Source organism: Propithecus coquereli, unplaced genomic scaffold (genome assembly GCF_000956105.1).
Source record: "Propithecus coquereli isolate 6110/MARCELLA unplaced genomic scaffold, Pcoq_1.0 Scaffold178, whole genome shotgun sequence".
Taxonomy (NCBI): domain Eukaryota; kingdom Metazoa; phylum Chordata; class Mammalia; order Primates; family Indriidae; genus Propithecus; species Propithecus coquereli.
Genome location: NW_012142523.1, coordinates 3,745,070 through 3,763,433, shown reverse-complemented (window position 1 = coordinate 3,763,433; position 18,364 = coordinate 3,745,070). Strand labels below are relative to the sequence as shown.

Sequence of the window (18,364 nt, the reverse complement as noted above, 5' to 3'; positions counted from 1 at the left end):
GAGCAAGGGCTCAAATGCCTGGAGCTGTGAGGTCTGGAGATGGTGACCACTGCCCCCAGAGTGCTGAGACTTTGTTGGTAGCAGAACCCAGAAGTTGAGACTTTGCTAATGACGCCTGCATCCTTAAGCAAGTTGCTTAAAACCCTGTGCGAGAACTGAGAATTCACTGCAGAATGATAGTAAAAGTACCTATTTTGTGAGGTTGATGGGAGATCCAATCAAAACACAGAGAGCAATATTGGTACATAAAATTCTCAACGGGGTGGTAGCTAAAAATATTGTGACAAAACATTTGTAACAAAAAGGATCTGTGTGTTGGTCTTGGAGCAGAAGAGGCTGGGGGCTCAGGGCAGAGTGGTGGTAGGGGCTGGGGTGGCTGAGGACAGGGAAGGTGGCAGGTGAGTGCCTGGGGCTAGTGGCAGAAGGGTCCCTGTTTCTCCACCAGGGGATCCAGTCCTTGGAATCCCAGGGCCCCAGGGCCTGGTCCTTGAGGGTTCTGTCTTCAACCCAGGCAGGACATCTGGGGGAGCAAGTGGGAGCCCTCAGACCTCAGGACTTCAGGGATGGCCGCCCCTAGGGGGTTGTGCGGAGCAGTTTCCCCTCCAGGCCTCTCCCTCAGGGCCAGGCTGAGCTGGGCCTCCTGGATATCCAAAGCTGACAACTGCCCCACTTAGTTCTGACCCTTGAGGGCATGAGAACAGAGGTCCCTGGAGGCTGGTTCTCACCACGCCCCACGGCAGCCTCTGCTCCCTCCCAAGTTCCTCTCCTGGGGCTGGGCCCAGCTCTCCCAAAGCCTTTCTGATGCGAACTCCTTGGAAGGAGGGAGGAGGGTGGAGGGCTGGGGGTGACATCAGAGCTGCCCTCAACCTGCTCTGGCCCCTTCCTCAGGGGCTCTGGAGGTCAGGGTTTGAATAACCTGGCCCCTTCCCCAGATCAAGAAGCAGCTGGGATCAGCCAAGCCAGTAGTCCCCACAACCTGGCCATTCCGTCTGGGAAACATCCCTGGAACCCCGCATTTACCCCCATTCCCATTGCTCTGACCCTGTTCGGGCTGCCACCAGCTCAGTGGCCTCCCAACTGGTCTCCAGGCCTCTAGCCCCACCCCTCCAACCCAGCCTTCACCCTTCCCTAGAAACCTGACCGCGACATTGCCCTACTCAAAACCTGTCTGTGGCTCCCCATTGCTTTCTGGAAGGGGGGGGCGTGAGCTGTCCAGCCTCCAGGCCGTGGCCACTTCTCCATCCTCAGCCCTCTCGCCCTTTTACTCTGTGGCCCGGGCCTGTCTAACTGCCTGTGGCTCTCTGTGTGCTCTTGCCTTTGTCCCTGCTGTCTCCTCTGTGTAGAGCAGCCTCATATGCTGAACCCTGGGAATCTTTCAGGACTTTTGTCAGATGTCACCTTCTCCCAGAAGTCCCCTTGCTGGCCTCCGCTGGGTTAGGTGTAGCTTTGTGCTCTCAGCAGCTCAGGTACTGCCCAGGGATGCATTGATTTTTTGTTGTTGTTTATTTATTTGTGTATATATATTTCCAGGAACATTATGTTGAGAGTGTTTTCTTATTTTTAATTGTGGTTAAAAAACCCACGTACCGTAAAATTTACCACCTTAACCATTTTAAGTGTACGGTTCAGTAGTGTCGAGTGTATTCACAGTGTTGTGCAACAGATCTCCAGAACATTTTCATCTTGCAAAACTGAAGCTCTGTACCCATAAAACAACCCCCACTAACCCCTGGGTGCAGTATTTACCTGTCTTCACTCCCCTCCCCCATCAGACTGTGAGTCCCTTGAGGGCAGGCAGCTGGGTCTTGTTTATCCCCCACCACCTCGCAGGGCACCAGGCCAGTCTATGAATTTATTAATTCAACAGAGAATTACTGAGCACCTCCTGGGGGCTGTGACACTATCCTGGACACTGGAGATCAACCAGGAAACAACAAAAAATCCCTGGCCTCAGAAATTTTGCATTCCAGCTGAGGGAAGACGCACAATAAAATATAGGACATGTTAGATGTTGATAATGCTATGGGGAAAATAGAGTAGGGAGGGTTGAGAGTGCAAGGGGTGACAAGTTTCAATTTCAAATAGAAGAGAAAGGAAATCCTTGCTGAGCCGCTGAGCACTGAGCTGTGATTCCAGTCCTGAAGGAAGGGAGGGAGCCCCGTGGCTGTTTAGGGGGCAGATCGTTCCAGGCAGAGGGACCCAGCATGCAAAGGCCCTGTGACAGGAGTGTGCCTGGTGTTTCCTGCTTGAGGAACAGCCAGGAGGTCAGTGTGGCTGGAGTGGGTGAGCATGGTGGAGAGATGAGTTTAGAAAGGAACAGGCGAGGTGTGGGGTGGGGAAGATCTTTTGCGCCCTCTAAGGCCTGTGTAAGATGCCTTTGGAGGTTTTGGGCAGAGGAGTGACATGGCCTGATTTGGATTTTGACAGGATTCCCTGGCTGCCGTGCTGGGGACAGACTATGAGGGTGGGTGGCAGACTCGGACATCCCCTTCAATGTAGGACTCGTGTGGAGCCTGGTGAGGTGATAGCCTCCACCTGGGAACACTTCCAGGTGCGCTGCTGCTGTCCAGGTGGAACAAGCTCTTCTCGGGGTGGCCCCAGGCAATGGCTGGGCCAACGGTGGTCAGCGAGGGCCCTCTTCCTGGTTTCTGCATGGCCGTCTTCTGCTTGTGTTCGCAAATGGAGAGAGAAAGATCATCTTTCTCCTGTCTCTTCTTATAAGGTCACTGATCTCATTCAGGAGGGCTCCACCCTCATGACCTAATCCCCTCCTGAAGGCCCCACCTCCTAATACCGTCACATTGAGGGGTAGCATTTCAACATACAAATTTTGGGGGGACATAAACATTCAGGCCTCATGGGGGCTTGGACCAGGGTGAATGAATACAAAATAATCTCCTGTTTACCTTGGGCTGCCGGGTGGCTGTGACTTTATGCCGTAGATATGGACTTGGAGACTATAAGAAATCTCAATCTATCACACGCATGATCTAAGGAAGCTTGCAGTGCAGCCTTATGCGATGGGGACAGAGGAGGTCAAAGGTCCCTGAGAAGGCCAAAGGGATGTGAGGGCCACCTTGTGGTGACAGTGGTGTGCCCTGGGGACTCAGTGGTGAACAGTAGCATGATACATACTGAATGAGATCAGTGAGCTACACGGCTCAGAACAGCTCTAGCCCAAAGGCGGGATGTGCAGGGCAGGGCTGGAATGTCACCTCCTCCATGGCCCTGGCCCACAGCCTGGAGAAACGGGCCCAGGACTGGGAGTTCAGTCCATGGTGAGCATTCAGTCTCTGCTGGGGTAGCCAGTGATGTTCTCTGGTTGTTCTGACCTCCAAGCCACCCTTGACCAGGCAGTCAAAACCACCCAGGAAGACGCTGGAATGTAGGTGGAGATTACCCCTCCCTGAGACCTTTGTAACTCTCCAGGCCCAGCTGAGGCTGACCTTTGTTGCATCAGGCAAAGGCTTTCCTAAGTATGGTTGTACCCTGTCCCGGTACTGACTGAATACAATAGCACTGTGCTAATGTTTTACCTATAGGGTCTCTTTTATCGCTACAACAACATGCAAGTAGGAACTGTCCCGGGTGCTGTGCTGAATATATTCCTTTGCCCTCAAATACACTCTCCACCCTGCTCCACCCTGCTCTGTGCCCCAGGAGGCCAACTTGCCCTCTGACTTGTGGTTGGGCTTGGGCAATGGGAGCTGCTGGCAGGTGAGCAGGAGATGGGAGAGTGAGGTTGGGAGGCTTATTTCGATGCTGTGGATGGGTGCATTCCACAGCTGCTGTCCACTGTTATCCTGGTACTAGCTACAAGGTACTGCAGCATCCCTTGTGGGTTTCCTCAATCATGCCCATGCCTTTGAAAGTCTAGGAGACTGTCTTTAAAGTTACTTGGGTTGAATGTTCCTTCCCTCTGTTTTCTGCTGGGCCCTGATTGATACATTCCCATTGTATTGATGACAAGACTGAGGCTCTGAAAGCCTGCCCAAGGTGCAGTGTGGTGAAGCTGTGCTCATGAAGTGGTCAAACTCCGATTTGGTCATGGGTGTGGGGAACAGTGGCAGCCCAGCCCTCGGCCCTTTAAACTTGGCTGGCTTACCCACCCCCTTCCTGGCCACTCGGGAGGGCAAAGATGGACCCCGGCCTGTTCTGTCTACACGACGTCTCTCCTTGCTTGCTTTGGCTCTTGCTTCCCGGCCATGGCTTTGCTGGTCACTAAACGTTCCTATGGGTTAGTGTAGCCTTACACCCCCTTTTGCTTCCCATTCTGGTCTGGGCTTGGTGATGGTGTCCTCTCCTACATTTCAGGTCATGACACAGGTGTGAGCCACCCCGGGATTGATTAGCACAGGGCTGCGTCTGCGTCTCTGTCTCCCCCAGACTCTTAGCTCTCTGGGCTCAGGTCCTACTTCTCTGTGCAGTCCCAGTACCCTGCCAGGGGCCTGGCGTGGAGAAAGTGCTCACGGAAAATGGAGTGAGCCGAGGGAAATGCGGGCTGAGGCTGGGACTGCACGCCTTAGAGCCGGTTCCATGGCCCATTGAGAGTGCAAATAGTGAGTGAGTGTATGAATAACAGGGATTGTGTGTACACAGGGTGGAGATGAGGGTTGTGGTGGCAGTGACTGGGTGACGAAGGAGGAGGGAGTGTGGCTGTCTGTAATGAGAGTGACAGTGATTGTGTGTCTACTGGGTCAGAGGCCAATCATGAAGGCCGAGAGTCTGTTGTAGAGGGAGCACAGCACCCTCTTGTGGCCATGACTGGAATCCCAACATACACATGTGGAGGGTCGTCCCAGCCCCACCTCTAGCCACCCCCAGTCCCGCCTGTCAACTCCAGCCCCCCGCCTAGCTTCCAGCCACAGCCACAGCCCCCACGCTAGTTTCTCCCCCAGCCTTGGCGCTCTTTCCCTTTCTGAGGGCTACGCTCCCTGCCCCTCGGAGTCCTGTTGAGTGGGAGCGTGGAAGAACGGAGGACAGAGCCAGCCTGTATAAAACACGGCCTTTACTGATTTCAAGGAAACCACCTTGGGATGTTCCTGTCAGGCGGCTGCGGGCAGGGAGATGGAGCAGGGTTTGGGGGAGGAGGGCTCCACTGAGGAAAGTGGTGACACGAGGACCCCTGGGTGTCTCCGGCACCTTCCCAAGCTCACTCTCCAGCTGCCAGACCTCCAGCTGCTGGGAGAAGACCTCTCCACCTTGGGAATCTGGGTGGTTCCTCCCAGGGGAGGGAAGAGTCTTTTTGGTCCCGTGTCCAGCCCAGGACAAACATCTCTCTTTGTGTGGCCTCCAGGCCTCTGTGCCTGCTGCTGTCTCTGCTTGGGAGCTCTTCTCACCTCTCTTGCACGTTATTTCCTCAGGGAAGCCCGATCACCTCCTCCTGGATTAGCCTGAAGCCCTGCTGTGAGCGCCCTAAGCGTCCCCTTGCATGGCATGCATATAGTCTGTCTCCTCCGAGGGCTGGCGCTGGGCCTGTGGGATACCTATTCCCAGGTGGACAGCCCAGTGGCCAGCATCAAAAAGTATCTGCCGAAGCGGAAATCGGATGGCTTAGTGAATTCAAAGTGGGGTACCCAGCCCCCAAGGGACCCTCCACCCTGCAGCACCTCCCTGCCTGTCCCGCTGGCAGCCCCAGTGTCACCCCCAGCCCCAGGGTCAGGTGGGGGTCAGCTTGGGTGCTGAAGTCTGCAGCTTGTCATCACCTGGGTCCAGACCCAGCTCCCCAGCCTCAACCAGCTTGTGGTGGCAGCGGCAGGTGGAGGCCCGGCTTTTGGAGAGTGAGGGGCTGTGGCTCCCTCGGGGCCTGTCCTTGTTCAGGCATCGCAGGGCCCTGTGGAAGATGAGGTAGCAGATCTCGCAGATGGTGAGCACGATGCAGACAGCTGAGGCGCCCACCATGAAGTAGGTGAAGACCTTCTTCTCGGTGGGCCGGGCAATGTAGCAGTCCACGATGTTGGGGCAGGGTGCCACGTTGGCACACTGCACCAGGCGTGGCATGCTGAAGCCATACCAGAGAGTGTGCAGCACGTAGAGGAAGAGGAGCTCGATGATGAGCTTGAAGATGAGGCTGAACAGGTAGGTCCACCACAGGCCACCGTGCTTCTTGCCTGCATTGTCATAGAGCTTGGTGCACTGGTCACCGTGCTTCAGGCGGTGCCGCCGCTCCCGATCCTCGCGGTAGGCCACGTGCAGGATGACCAGCAGCGAGGGGCAGGTGACAAAGATGAGCTGCAGGGCCCAGAGGCGGATGTTGGAGATGGGGAAGAACTCGTCGTAGCAGACGTTGGTGCAGCCGGGCTGCCTGGTGTTGCAGTCGAAGTCCTTCTGCTCGTCCCCCCACACGCGCTCTGCGGCCACCACGTACACCAGCACCCGGAAGACGAACACCACTGACAGCCAGATGCGCCCGAACGCCGTGGAGTACTTGTTCACGCCGCTCAGCAGGGCCTGGAACATCTTCCAGTCCATGGCGCCTGCTGGGGGCTCTGGGGGCCGTGCCCACCTGGGGAAAAGGAGGAAGAACCTTGATATTAATGAATAGGTGACCATACTGAGCATCAGTACCAGGCGCTATTCTGAGCTCTGACTTGTTCAGTGATCACAACAACCCTAGCAGGTGGTGACTACTATTCTTCCCAAGCTGCAGATGGGAAACTGAGGCACACCAAGGTTAAGTAACCTGCTCCAAGTCACAGAGCTGGTGTGCCGAAGGAAGGCGATGTGCATTTGCTGATGATAACAGTTACATTTACTGTGCCTGACTATGAGCCAGGCTTGAAGCTAGACACTTCAGGGGCAGGATCTCATTTAATCCTTTCGAACAACCCCTTGAGGTGGATATGACTATGCTCCCCATTTACAGATGAAGAAACTCATAATCAAATGATTGCAAAGCACATAGTACACAGTAAGTGCTCGATTAATGCTGGCTACTCATTGCTGTGAAGTATAGAGAGCTCAAGTCACTCACTTAGAAGAGGTGGCTTCAAGGCTGGGCTGTGGGTGCCAGGGCCTGTGCCTTCCACCACCTGCTCTCCCTTCCCTGCTGGATGCCCTCCCCAGACCAGATGCTGGGAACTGTCACCTTGCGGCTGTCACTCTCCTGTGAAGCTGGGGTGATGAGTCCCAGTCTTCAGAGAGAAAACTGAGGGAATGGGAGGGGAAATAACCTGCCCAAGATCTCGCAGCCAGTGGGGTGGTAAAGATGGAAGACCAATTCAGGTGGGGGGTCTGTGGGGGGCTATGGTCTGGCTGCTGGGAGGACACCAGATCCAGGGAATACCTAGAGACAACTCCCCTCTCTGTGCTGGGCCTGAGGGAGCCCCAGCCACGCTGGTTGCCAAGGCCTTTGTGGTGGGGAGATGTGCTTTGTTTAGGACCTTGAATCTCACATCTTTTTCCCAGTCTTGGAGTGACTCAGAGGGTGTGGATGGGTGGGTCTGCCTGAGTGTGCCTTGTGTCTGTGCTGTGGTGGGTGTGAGAGCACATGCCTCTCCACATGTGTGTGTGTGTGTGGGCCTGCATGCCCACGCGAGTGCTCCCGGAGCTGGGTTTGCACCTCTGAGCATGCGCAACGCCTGAGGGGCCACCACCCTGCTCCAAGACGCCATCGCTCTGGCCTGTATCATTCAACCTCCTCACTGGCTATTCGCTTCCACTTCTGCGCCCCTAGAAGCTATTAGCTTGGCTCATGTCTCTCCCTTACCTAAAACTCTCCACTAGCGTCTCATTACGCTTAAGGTTAAACCCCTTTAATTCTCACTCTACATTCTACGTGATGATTCTACATTCATCAGTGATTCAGTGACTCAATTCAGTGATTCCACACTCTCACCCTCCTCTCCTCCACTCTCGCCCTGACTCACTCTGCTCCAGCCATGCTGGGAGCCTTGAAGGATTTGTATTGGTTCCTTCTGCCTGGAATGCTCTTCCTCCAGAACCTCACATGGCTGGCTCCTTCTCATCACGGAGGTCTCTGCTCCAACACGGTCTCCAGATTACCCTGGGTCTGAAAGGGCCCTGCCCCTAGTCGCTCTGCTCCTGTCTCCTTCATTTTCTTCATAACACTTAATTACTGTTTGAAATTAAAGTCTTTGTCACCTTTTGTTCTTATTCATTGACTGTCTCCCACACTAGAATGTCAGCTTGGTCTTGCTGCTACCACTGCTTGGCACACAGTCGGTACTCAATAAATGCTGAAGGGGTAAACATTCACTCGCTAGTTGGACGACTTCCAAGAACTCTCCTTGATCCCATTTCCTTATCGCTAAAGGGAAATAATTCTGCTTTCTTGGGCTGTCCTAGTAATCACAAGAGACTGTTCCCTGCCAGGCGGCCACTCACCTGGTGAGAGTTCAAAGGCACTGAAGTGGTGGCTGGCGCCCTGGCTGCCAACCCTGAGAGGAAGGGTGCCCTGACTGCTGCTTCCACCTGACACCGTCCCGGGGCTGCCTCCTGGGGTGCAGCCCCCTCCCGGGCCCCCACCTTCCAACTTCTGGAGCTGCCTGCCCAGTCCCTCCTGACACACCCCAGGCAGGGACGGACTCACCGGCCAAGAATGTCCCTCCCAAGCCCAGGCTGGAGACTGGTGGAGCCGGTTCTGGTTTCCCCCCCTCCGCGGCCCCCCAAAGCCAGTTCCCAGCCCAACCGTTACTTTCCAGCTCCTGGACAGGACAGCGTCCAGCCTTGCCCCCCGCCCCCACAAGGTCCCCCTAGGATGAGCCTCCCTCCTCCCCGGTTTCCCTCCATTCCAGGCAGCTCGGGAGCTTGTGGACATGGGAGGAGGCGTCCGGGACCCTTCCAGCAGCTGGAACTCCCACCGGGGCCAGAATCGAGGGGCGAGAAGGCGGGGGTGGGGTGGGAGGTGTTGCGGGAGAGCCCTCCACCGCCACCTCAGCAAGCCCTCCGCAGCCCAGCCGGCAGGCAGGTGCGAGCCCCAGCCCCAGCCCCTGCTCCGCGGCGGGAGTTGCGGGGAGCGCTCAGCGGCGCGTGGGGGCCCATCCCGCGCTTACCAGCAGTGGCGCCGCCGCCTCCGGGCCCTGACCCCGCGTCCCCGAGGCCCGCAGCGGAGGCGAGCGCGGCGGGGCGCGCGCGGGTACACCAAGGGACGGCGAGGAGGAGGGAGGAGCCGGCGAGCGGGTCCCTCTAGTCCCGACGCTGCCACGCGCTCCCGGCGCAACCTGCGGAGGGGCTCCCGGCGCGTCCGAGCCTCGGGTTCCTCGCGCGTGGAACAGGGACGCTGGCGGCCATGGGCAGGACTGCGGCGAAGGCTCCGCTGAGACCGGGGCGTGGAGCACTCCGCACACTGTTGAGTGCCTGGGCCGGGGGACGGACTACAGTCAGGACGCGCCCACGCTCCTTTACTTCGGATTCGTGCCGGGCCCTGCCCGTCCCTGTCCCCGCCTGGCGCGGGGCCTTGCCCCTATGTGGGCACACTCCCGGGAGCCTGCCCTAGTGCCCTCCCGGCGCGATGCGTCCCCGACGGCGGCCTGGAGGGCAGCCCCAGTGCACGTTGGAGAGCCGGGGCGGGGACAGACCCTGTGCCCACAGCGGGAAGGGCACAGTGAGTCCTGCGCCTGGAAGGGAGATGTACGGGGTGGGGGTGGGGTGAGGGCAGGATGAGGGAGGTTCTGTGCGGAGGTGGGGGGTTGGGGCAGGGGTAGGGGCAGACCCTGTGCCCTACACCCTCTGCCCAGGGAGGCAGGCCTGTGGCTGGGGTGCGGCTGGGCTGGGCTCTGGGGATAAGGAAGCTTTGTCTTACTTACTAGTGTGTCATGACTGGGAACCTACCGACAGCCCCTGGCGCCCCAGCTGCGTGTGGGAAATTCCAGCCTCCTTGGGGAGTCCCTGGATCTTAGCGCTGGGCCTGATCCTCACTGTCTAGACGGAGAGAATGTCCCTAGCACTATGGTGAGTACACGTGGCATTTGCGCAGGACTGTGTGGTTTATGCCTGAAGTCTTGGCATAATTAACGATGTCCCTTTTTACACTCAAATCATGCCCCCAAAATTAGGAAGATCAGTTGTGGTCACCTCCTACTACTCATTCTGGTGGAGAACTAACACTGAATTGGGAGCTCAGAGACATCTTTGTGCCAGACACTGTCCCACATCCTCACAGCGTCCAGATAAGGAAGGTACCGTCCCTCCTGCTTTGATACGTGAGAAAACCGAGCCACAGAGAGGTTAGAATGACTTGCTCAGGCCCACACAGTAACAAAGCCACCTCTAGAGGCCTCCGCAATGTTGTTTCTGGGTAGAGCAAAGTCACAGGGAAAGGCCACCTTTTATCCACTGCGATCATGGCCCTTGAAAACCAGTGCTGGGTGGCACTCTTCAACCCACTGGAATGTTTCCATCCCTACCATGTTCCTAAAAATGGCCTGTCAAGGTCACCATGGATCTCCACGATGCTAAACCTGACGGTCACGCCTTGTCCCCTGCCCCTTGATCTTCTGAAGCGCCTGACACACTGGCCACTCCTTCCTTCTCAAAACACTTTCTTCTCTTGGCTTCCTTGCCACCACGCTCCTGGGTTCCTCGAACCTCGGAGGCCTCACATCCAGGCATGGCCCAGGGCCCAGTCTCTTCTTTCCCTGGTGAGCTCATCAGTCCTGGGGCTTAAATACCATCCATTCACTGACAGTCCCATGTTTCTAGTGCTGGTCCTGACTTTTCCCTGAACACCAGACTGTGTGGCCATGTTACCCCCCTGACCACGAGGGTTACCAGTTTCTCGTTTTTCATTCTTGAATCATCTGTTCATGTTCAACTACATGGATACTTTTTTTTCTACATTTAACCTGTGGATGTATGTTATGTATCTTCTGTGCTCTGCCTTTTTTTAATTTAACAAAATATTGGATATTTCCTCCTATTAGTAGATCTACAGCTATCTTGCTGTTTCTTTTTTTAAACAACTGAATAGTATATAGAAGTGGAATTTTGGGGTTAAAGTTGTGTGCTCTTTTAAAATTTTGACAGATATTGCCCAGTCCCCTTCATAGATGTATCAGTTTTCACTACCATGAGACAGGAGAGGGCTTGCTTCCCCACGCCCTTGCCAGTATAGGGTGTTATCAAACTTTATCATTGTCCGTGATATCTCATTATACTTTTATTTTTCATTTCTCTTATGAGATTGAGCATCTTTTAATATATTTGAGAGCTGGGTACAGTGGCTCATGCCTAAAATCCCAGTGACTTGGAAGACTGAGGCAGGAGGATTGCTTGAGGTCAGGAGTTTGAGACCTCCCTGGGCAACATATCTCTAAAATAATGAAAAAAAATTAACTGGGCATGGTGATGTGTATCTGTTGTCCTAGCTACTTAGGAGGCTGAGGTGGGAGGATCACTTGAGCTCAGGAGTTTGAAGTTACAATGAGCTATGATCCTGCCACTGTACTCCAGCCTGAGCAACACAGCAAGACCCTGTTTATTTTAAAAAAGATATGTATATGTATTTAAGAGCCACCTTTGTTTTTCTGTGAACCATCCTTTGCCTTTGCCCATTTTTTCTATAGGATGGTTGCCTTTTTATTATTGATTTCTTAGGAGCGCTTTACATATTAAGGAAGCAAGCCCTCTGTTTATGATACAAATAGAAAGGATCCCTCCCACCCACTGTTGTTTGACATTTGTAATTTGACTTTGTATATGGAGTTTTTACCAGGCAGAATTAAACATGTTTTATGTAGTCAAATGTAGTAATCTTATCTTTTATGGCCTCTGGGTTTGGTTGTAATTAGAAATGCCTTCTCCACTCTGAGAATTGCAATAAAAATTTTTCTCATGATTGCTTCTAGTTAAAGTAGCATTTTCATGATCTAAATCAGATCATGTCACTCCCCTATAAAGCCTTGCAGTGACTTATCATTACCTTTAGACTACTACTCGCTCTCTGACACTGGCCTACAAGGCCCCAAGCATTCCAGTCGTGCCTCTCCTCCCATCCCACATCCCCTCAGTCACTGTTCTCCTGTCTCAGTGGCCTTCTTTCTGGTCCTTGGACAAGCCACATTCATGCCAGCCTACCAGCCTTTGCCTTTGTGGTTCCCTCCACCCAGGCTGATCTCCTCTGATCCTTCATTGGGAGGGTCCCCCCCTCCTTACTCAGATCTCGCTTTCTTATAGAGGTGTTCCCTGGCCCCCTCATCTAAAGGCCCCTCACCCCACCTCCTCAGCGTAATTTCATTACAGTCTCTGAAATTGCCTCCAAGAGATTAGGGAGTCGCAGGTTGTGGTCACGTTCCTGCTGCATCTGCAGGGCCTGGATCGCAGCAGTCACTTGGTTACTATTTATAAAGGAACCACTGGTGTGCACAGGATATGTGTGAGAACTGCCTCTGTGTGTGTGTGTGTGTGTGTGTGTGTGTGTGTGTAAGACTGGGCAGCTGTATGTTAAGGATGGCAGTGTGGGCCACTCGTGTGTATGCTGTGTGTGGTTGTGAACGTGTGTGATTGCAGAGATGGCTGGGATGGTCTGTGCGCCTGTGTGGTTGTGTGTGAGGTGGTGGTGTGTAGTGGTGTCTATGTGTGTGGTTGGGTTATTCTGCTCTGGTCACCGGGTGATTTTATTGTGTAGGTCCTATCATTCTGACCCTTCCAGACGCCGGCCCCTGACTCCTGACACTAGGTAGTGTTCCCAACAACTGGTCTTTGCTTTTTCTGGGGGGAGCTGGAAGACTTCCGCATTCCAGAGAGGCTCTGAGGACCTTAAGGCCTTGCTGTCCACCCTGAATTTCTGCTCTCTGAGTAGGGGAATGTGTGGGAGGCCATCTAGGCCATCCCCTTGCCTCAGGGCAAGGCTGTGTTGCACCAGGGCTCTGCAGCTGCCCAGCCACCCCCACTCCCCTCAGGGCCTGCACCTGCTGTCTAGGGGCGGCAGCCCTAAGTCTGCCACTGGCCTCTTCCGGCCCAGCCCTGGCCCAGGTTGGTCTTGCTTCCAGGCCCCCCCCTCTGTCTAGAGTCTGCCCAGGCCTCAGGTGGGGGCTTCCTGGGATGTGGAGGGCCCCCCACCGCAGGGGTTTCCCTTGTGTTTGTGTATCTTCAGCAGAGGCCTGGGCCTGAAGCCGTCTCCTCCCTTGAGCAGGGGCTGGGGCAGGCAGAAGCCCCTGGAAGGCAGGCTGGGCAGAGGGGTGCGGGCATCCAGCCCTGCTCCAGCATGTCTGGGGCTGTGGGCGGGGAGGGGGTGATGTCCCAGGACCTGGCTGGAGTGTGGCCTTCCTTCCAAGCGTCCAGAGTTGCTCGCATCCTCTGCCCTCACAGCCTAATCCTCAAGCAGAGCTAATACACGGCTCTGCTGAGCTACCGTCAGGATGCAGCCATCCTACATGTGCACCCCCTTGTCCCCCACCAGGACCTCGTACCGTCCCTCTCCTCCTCCTCCATCAGCAACCTTTTGCTCTTCGCTGGATCTTTCCTGTTACAATAAACATACGGGTATTTCTCCATCTCAAAAATCCCCAAACACCTCCCTTAACCCCACTTCTTCCAGTGTCTGCCTCATTTCTTTCTGCTCATTTACAGCAAAATTCCTAAAAAGAGTTGTCTTGATTCATTATCTCTATTTTCTCTAGTTCTAATCAGGCTCTTGCTTCTCCTAGCACACCCACACTGCTCTTGCCCCGGTCCCCACGGCTGACTCCCACGGCCAAGTTCTAACCCTTGTCTTTCCCTGAACTTTCAGCAGCATCGAATGCAGTCGATTCCTCTGGCCTCGACGCTTCCTTTGGCTTCCAGGACATCACACGCTCCTGACTTTCCTCCTTCCTTGCTGCACTTTCTTTCTACGTCTCCTTTGCTGGTTCCTCCAGATCTCCCTGACTTCTAACTGCTGGGGCTCCCTGGGACTCAGTCCTTGGACTCCTTCTCTTCTCTGTCCTCACTCATCTCTGGTAATGTCGTCCAGTCTCAGGGTTTCAAACACCAAAATTAGGCTGACGACTCCTCAATACTCATCCCCAGCCCGGACCATTTCCCTAAACGTCACGGCAGCGTGTGCTCACGTATCCAGCCGTTCATCAGCTTTTCCCTGTGGATGGTTAGCAGGCAGCACACACTTACTTGTCTCACATTAAAGCTCTTTACTTGTGAGGGCTGCCAGATTTAGGAAGAAAGCAACAAACGAAGAAAACCGGGACACCTGGTTAAATTTGGGTTTCAGCTAGTATATGGGACAGACTTATATTTAAAAAGTATCCACCGTTGATGTGAAATTTGCTTATCTGGCAACCTACACCTTCTACTCCTCTTCCACTTTCTCTCTCACTTGCTCTTCTAGTAAATGGCAATTTCACTCATCCGCCTACTCGGGCCCCAGACCTTAGAGCCACCATCGATCCGCTTTTCTCGTACCCCACGTTCAACGTCAGGGAATCATTTTGGTGCTACTTTCAAAATATTTTCAGAATTTGGCCACTTCGCGCTCACTCTGTTAATGTGATGCTGGGAACATTAACCATTTCTTCCCTGGATTATTGAAACAGACTCTTAACGGGTCTTCCTGCTGCGGCCTTTTCCGGCATTCACTTACTGCTGACACAGCTGCCAGCGGGATGGTGCTCCTTTGTGTTCAAAGTGCTATACCTGGCTTCTGAGTCATTTAGACTGACAGTCAAAGGCATCAGAACAACCCGTAAGACCCTACATGAGGCCGGGCGCCGTCGCTCATGCCTGTAATCCTAGCACTCTGGGAGGCTGAGGTGGGAGGATCGCTTGAGACCAGGAGTTCGAGACCAGCCTGAGCAAGAACAAGACCCATTCTCTACCAAAAAATAGAAAAATGAGCCAGGCATGGTGGTGTGCGCCTGTAGTCCCAGCTACTCGGGAGGCTGAGGCAGGAGGATCGCTTGAGCCCAGGAATTTGAGGTTGCTGTGAGCTATGCTGACACCACTGCACCCTAGTGGGGGTGACAGAACTCTGTTAAAAAAAAAAAAAAGACCCTACATGATCGGGTCCTTCTCAGGCCTCCACTGAATGCTCTGGCCTCATCTCCACATCTCTCGGCTCACTGGCTGCCTGTCTCACTGGCATCCTTGCTGTCCTGGGTGCACGCTGGGTTTTTCCCAGTCTCAGAGCCTGTGTACTTGCTGTTTCTTCTGTCTGCAACAGACTTACTGACCTTCCTTGGTCTCCGCATCTACAATTGCAGTTCCCCTCCCCAAATCCCCCACTCCCCCGCCTGATTATTTTCTCTGTCTTAGCATACTCTTCTAAGGTATTCTATATCTTGCTTACGTTTTTAGTCTCCCCATCTCAAGAATCTACAAGGACAGCCTTATTTTTCCTATTGTGTCCACTGCTATATTCCCAGTGCCTGAAACAGTGCCGGACACTTTGTAGCAAAAAATACTAGTTGAATGAATGAATGAAACTCAGAAAGCGCAGTGTGCTCTGGTCCCAGGCCAGCACATAGCAGCTGTTTCGTTGGTTCCCTTCTAGCTCAGCAGTGCCATCCTCCTACTCTCCAGAGGTTCCCATTGATCACCCGCCCTCCTCTAGGAACTCTTTTAGGACCAAGCCTCGTTTTTCTTCACTCCTTCCTGCCACCAGGCCCAAATCCCTGGTGCTCAGAGGTCTGGTGGGCTGTGTGACTGGCTGGAGTCTGTCTGTCCTCCTCAAGCCTCTGCTGTGCTTCTGGAAGGGAGGAGCCTCCTTGCTCGGGCTGTCCTTCGAGCTGGGAGGGTGTGGGGCATCAGGATGGCTGGGGAAGCCAGCTTGGGGAGAGGTGTGTGCAATGTGCCCTGAAATCAACCTGGCACCTGAGATATGGGAGCTTCCGGAGCCTCAATTCTGGGCCGAGGAGGTGATGGGCACAGGGCATCGGGAGTGGAGCTTAGACTGACCTGGGCTACAGGGCTGTTGTGCCTGAACACGCTGCCCCTACAAGTTGGAGAGGTCCTGACATAAGCACCTGAGAAGAGAGTTTGCCATTAGCTGAGCTGGGAAGCACGAGAGAAGGAACATGTTGGGAGAGGCAGAAGAAAACAACGGGGTCATTGTGCCTGGAGTTTGCTAAATGATATATGCATTTGTAAATGATACTCGATGCAACCACTTTGCCAAGGCTATTGGGACATTCTGACATGGCCTTAAAAAACCCTTTCTTCTAATACAAGTGCACAACGGATGGCTTCACCCCATCCCTTGCTCATCCCCGAGCCTCCCCTGATCCCCAACACTAAGCCCATCCTGGAGCCTCAAGGGTGGGGTGTGGCTCTGGACTGGTTTTTTTCAAGCCAAAATGTCCTGAGTCTGAGTTCCCTGTGGGACATGTGTGTTTGGATGTCCAGAGACACTGGGAGGCATGGGACAGCCTCAGGAAAGAGAAGAGTTAGAACCCTTGGGCTCTGTTGGTGCGAATGAAAAGTGGTGCAGCCCTTGTAGGAAACAATTTGGCAGCTCAAAAAGTTAAATGTAGAATTTCCATCTGACCCAGCAAGTCCACTCCTGGATATACACCCGAAAGGACTGAAAACAGAGAATCAGACAAACACTTGTACAAGAATGTTCACAGCAGCATGAGTCACAATGGTCAAAAGGCAGGGACAACCCAAACGTGCACTAGTGGGCGAATGCATGAACCAATGTGGTATAGCCATACAGTGGAATATTACTCACCCATAAAAAGGAATGGAGTTCTGATACATGCTGCAGTTAAGTGAAATAAGCCACACACCAAAGGACAAGTATTGTATGATTCTACCTTTTTGAAATATTGAGAATAGGCAAATTCCTAGGGACAGGAAGTAGGTTAGAGGTTACCAGGGGCTGGGTTGATGGATGAGTGGGGGTTATTGTTTAGTGGGTACAGAGTTCTTGTTAGGGATGATGAAAAAATTTTGGAAATAGTGGTGATGGTTGGACAACATTGTGAATGTAATTAATGCTACCGACTTGTACACTTAAAAATGGTTAAAATGGTAATTTTTATGTTATGTATGCTCTATCACAATAAAAATTTTTTTTAAAAAAAGAGAAGAAGGGTGGAAATGTGGATTTGGGAGTCAACAGCGACCAGATGACTGTCAAGGCCTTGGGAAGAGGATGCAATTGCCCAGGTGGACGTGAGACTGAGGCGGGAAGACAGCCTGGGACAGAGCCCCGAGGACCTTCCTAGTTGAGAGCTGGGCTGAGGGAGATGGAGAGGGAGTGGCTGGAGCAGTGGGAGGAAAACCAGAAGAGTGATGTCCCAGAAGCCCAGGTGTATTAGTCAGCACTCTTAATTGCAATTGGTGGAAATGCAATTTGAATTAATTTGGGCACACACGGGAATTTATAGGTTTATAGAAACACGGGATGGGCAGGGATAACTTGGGGCCCCAAAGGCACCAGATGTCAGGTCTGGGGTTCATCTGAGCCCTCTCTCCTGCTGCCTGGCCTCTGCTCCTCTCTGGTTGTTGGCTCCTTCTCTCCCGGTACTGATGAGATTTTGCACAAGGCTCTCGTACAAGGTTACCAGCAGCTCTGAGCTCATGTTTTCCCAAGTTTTGTCTCAACACGCTTCCCCGAGAAACCACTGAAATGACCTTGCGAAGAGCCCTAATTGGCCTCCCCTGGAGCACGTGCCCACCTTGAGGACCAGGGACCAGGATGGGCTGGCAGTCGCGTTTGGAGCCCCAGTTTGGAGGAAGAGGAGAAGTGCTGGTGGGCAGAACAAAGAAGGGGGCCAGGCACAGGAAGAGACTCAGGAAGAAAGGCCATGTGCCTTGTTCAATGCCTCCTCACCCAGACGAGGACTGCAAAGCATCCACTGGGCTTAGTGACAAAGGCATCGTGGGTGAACTTGGCAACGGTGGGGCAGTTTGAGTGGCATGGTGGGGACAGAGAGGGATCACAGCTGGTGGGTGAGAGAGTGGGAGGGGAGGAAGGAGAGACGATAAGTGCAGACTTGTCTCAGGAGGCACAGTTGTGAAAGGCAGGAGGGAGATAAGGAGGTAGCCGCAGGGGACATGGGGTCAAGGAAGTGATGGGCTTTTGTTTCTTGGATGGGAAAGAGCTGAGCACACCAAAATTCTGAGAGGGTGGGAGAGAGTTAGAGGTTGAAGATAAAGGAGAAAGCAAGGAGGTGGTGAGAAAGGGGATCCCCAGCACAGGGGTGGGAAAGAGAGAATTAGCAGGGGCCCAGCCCTCTGTGCCATGGGAAAGGAGGGAAGGAGGATGTGGGTGAATTGTCTGTAGGTTTGGTGGCATTCTTCTCAGATAGCTTCTACTTCCTCTAAGAAATACATTGTGAATAAGATAGAATGTGCTAGAATGTTTGGGGAGAGTGGGGAAATCGAGAAGGCTGCCACCATGGACAACCTCAGAGAGACCAAAGCAGGATTAGGCAGGTGGCACCGAGCACCCAGGCCAGCCTGG

At 53.8% G+C, this 18,364-nt stretch overlaps 1 protein-coding gene across 1 annotated transcript; it reads right to left on the bottom strand.

Moving 5' to 3' along the window:
* Nucleotides 1–5,598: 5,598 nt before the first annotated feature.
* Nucleotides 5,599–8,516, bottom strand: GJB3 (gap junction protein, beta 3, 31kDa). The gene is made up of 2 exons (XM_012642256.1): nucleotides 8,347–8,516; nucleotides 5,599–6,505 (listed from the first exon to the last, which is right to left on the bottom strand). Exon 2 carries the CDS (start codon nucleotides 6,469–6,471, stop codon nucleotides 5,659–5,661), a length of 813 nt encoding a protein of 270 aa, XP_012497710.1. The 5' UTR covers nucleotides 6,472–6,505; nucleotides 8,347–8,516; the 3' UTR covers nucleotides 5,599–5,658.
* Between the last annotated feature and the right edge of the window lie 9,848 nt (nucleotides 8,517–18,364).

What these genes read in the sequence shown, in the direction of transcription:
- GJB3 (XM_012642256.1), bottom strand. Translation starts at nt 6,471, where the DNA reads ATGGACTGGAAGATGTTCCAGGCCCTGCTGAGCGGCGTGAACAAGTAC.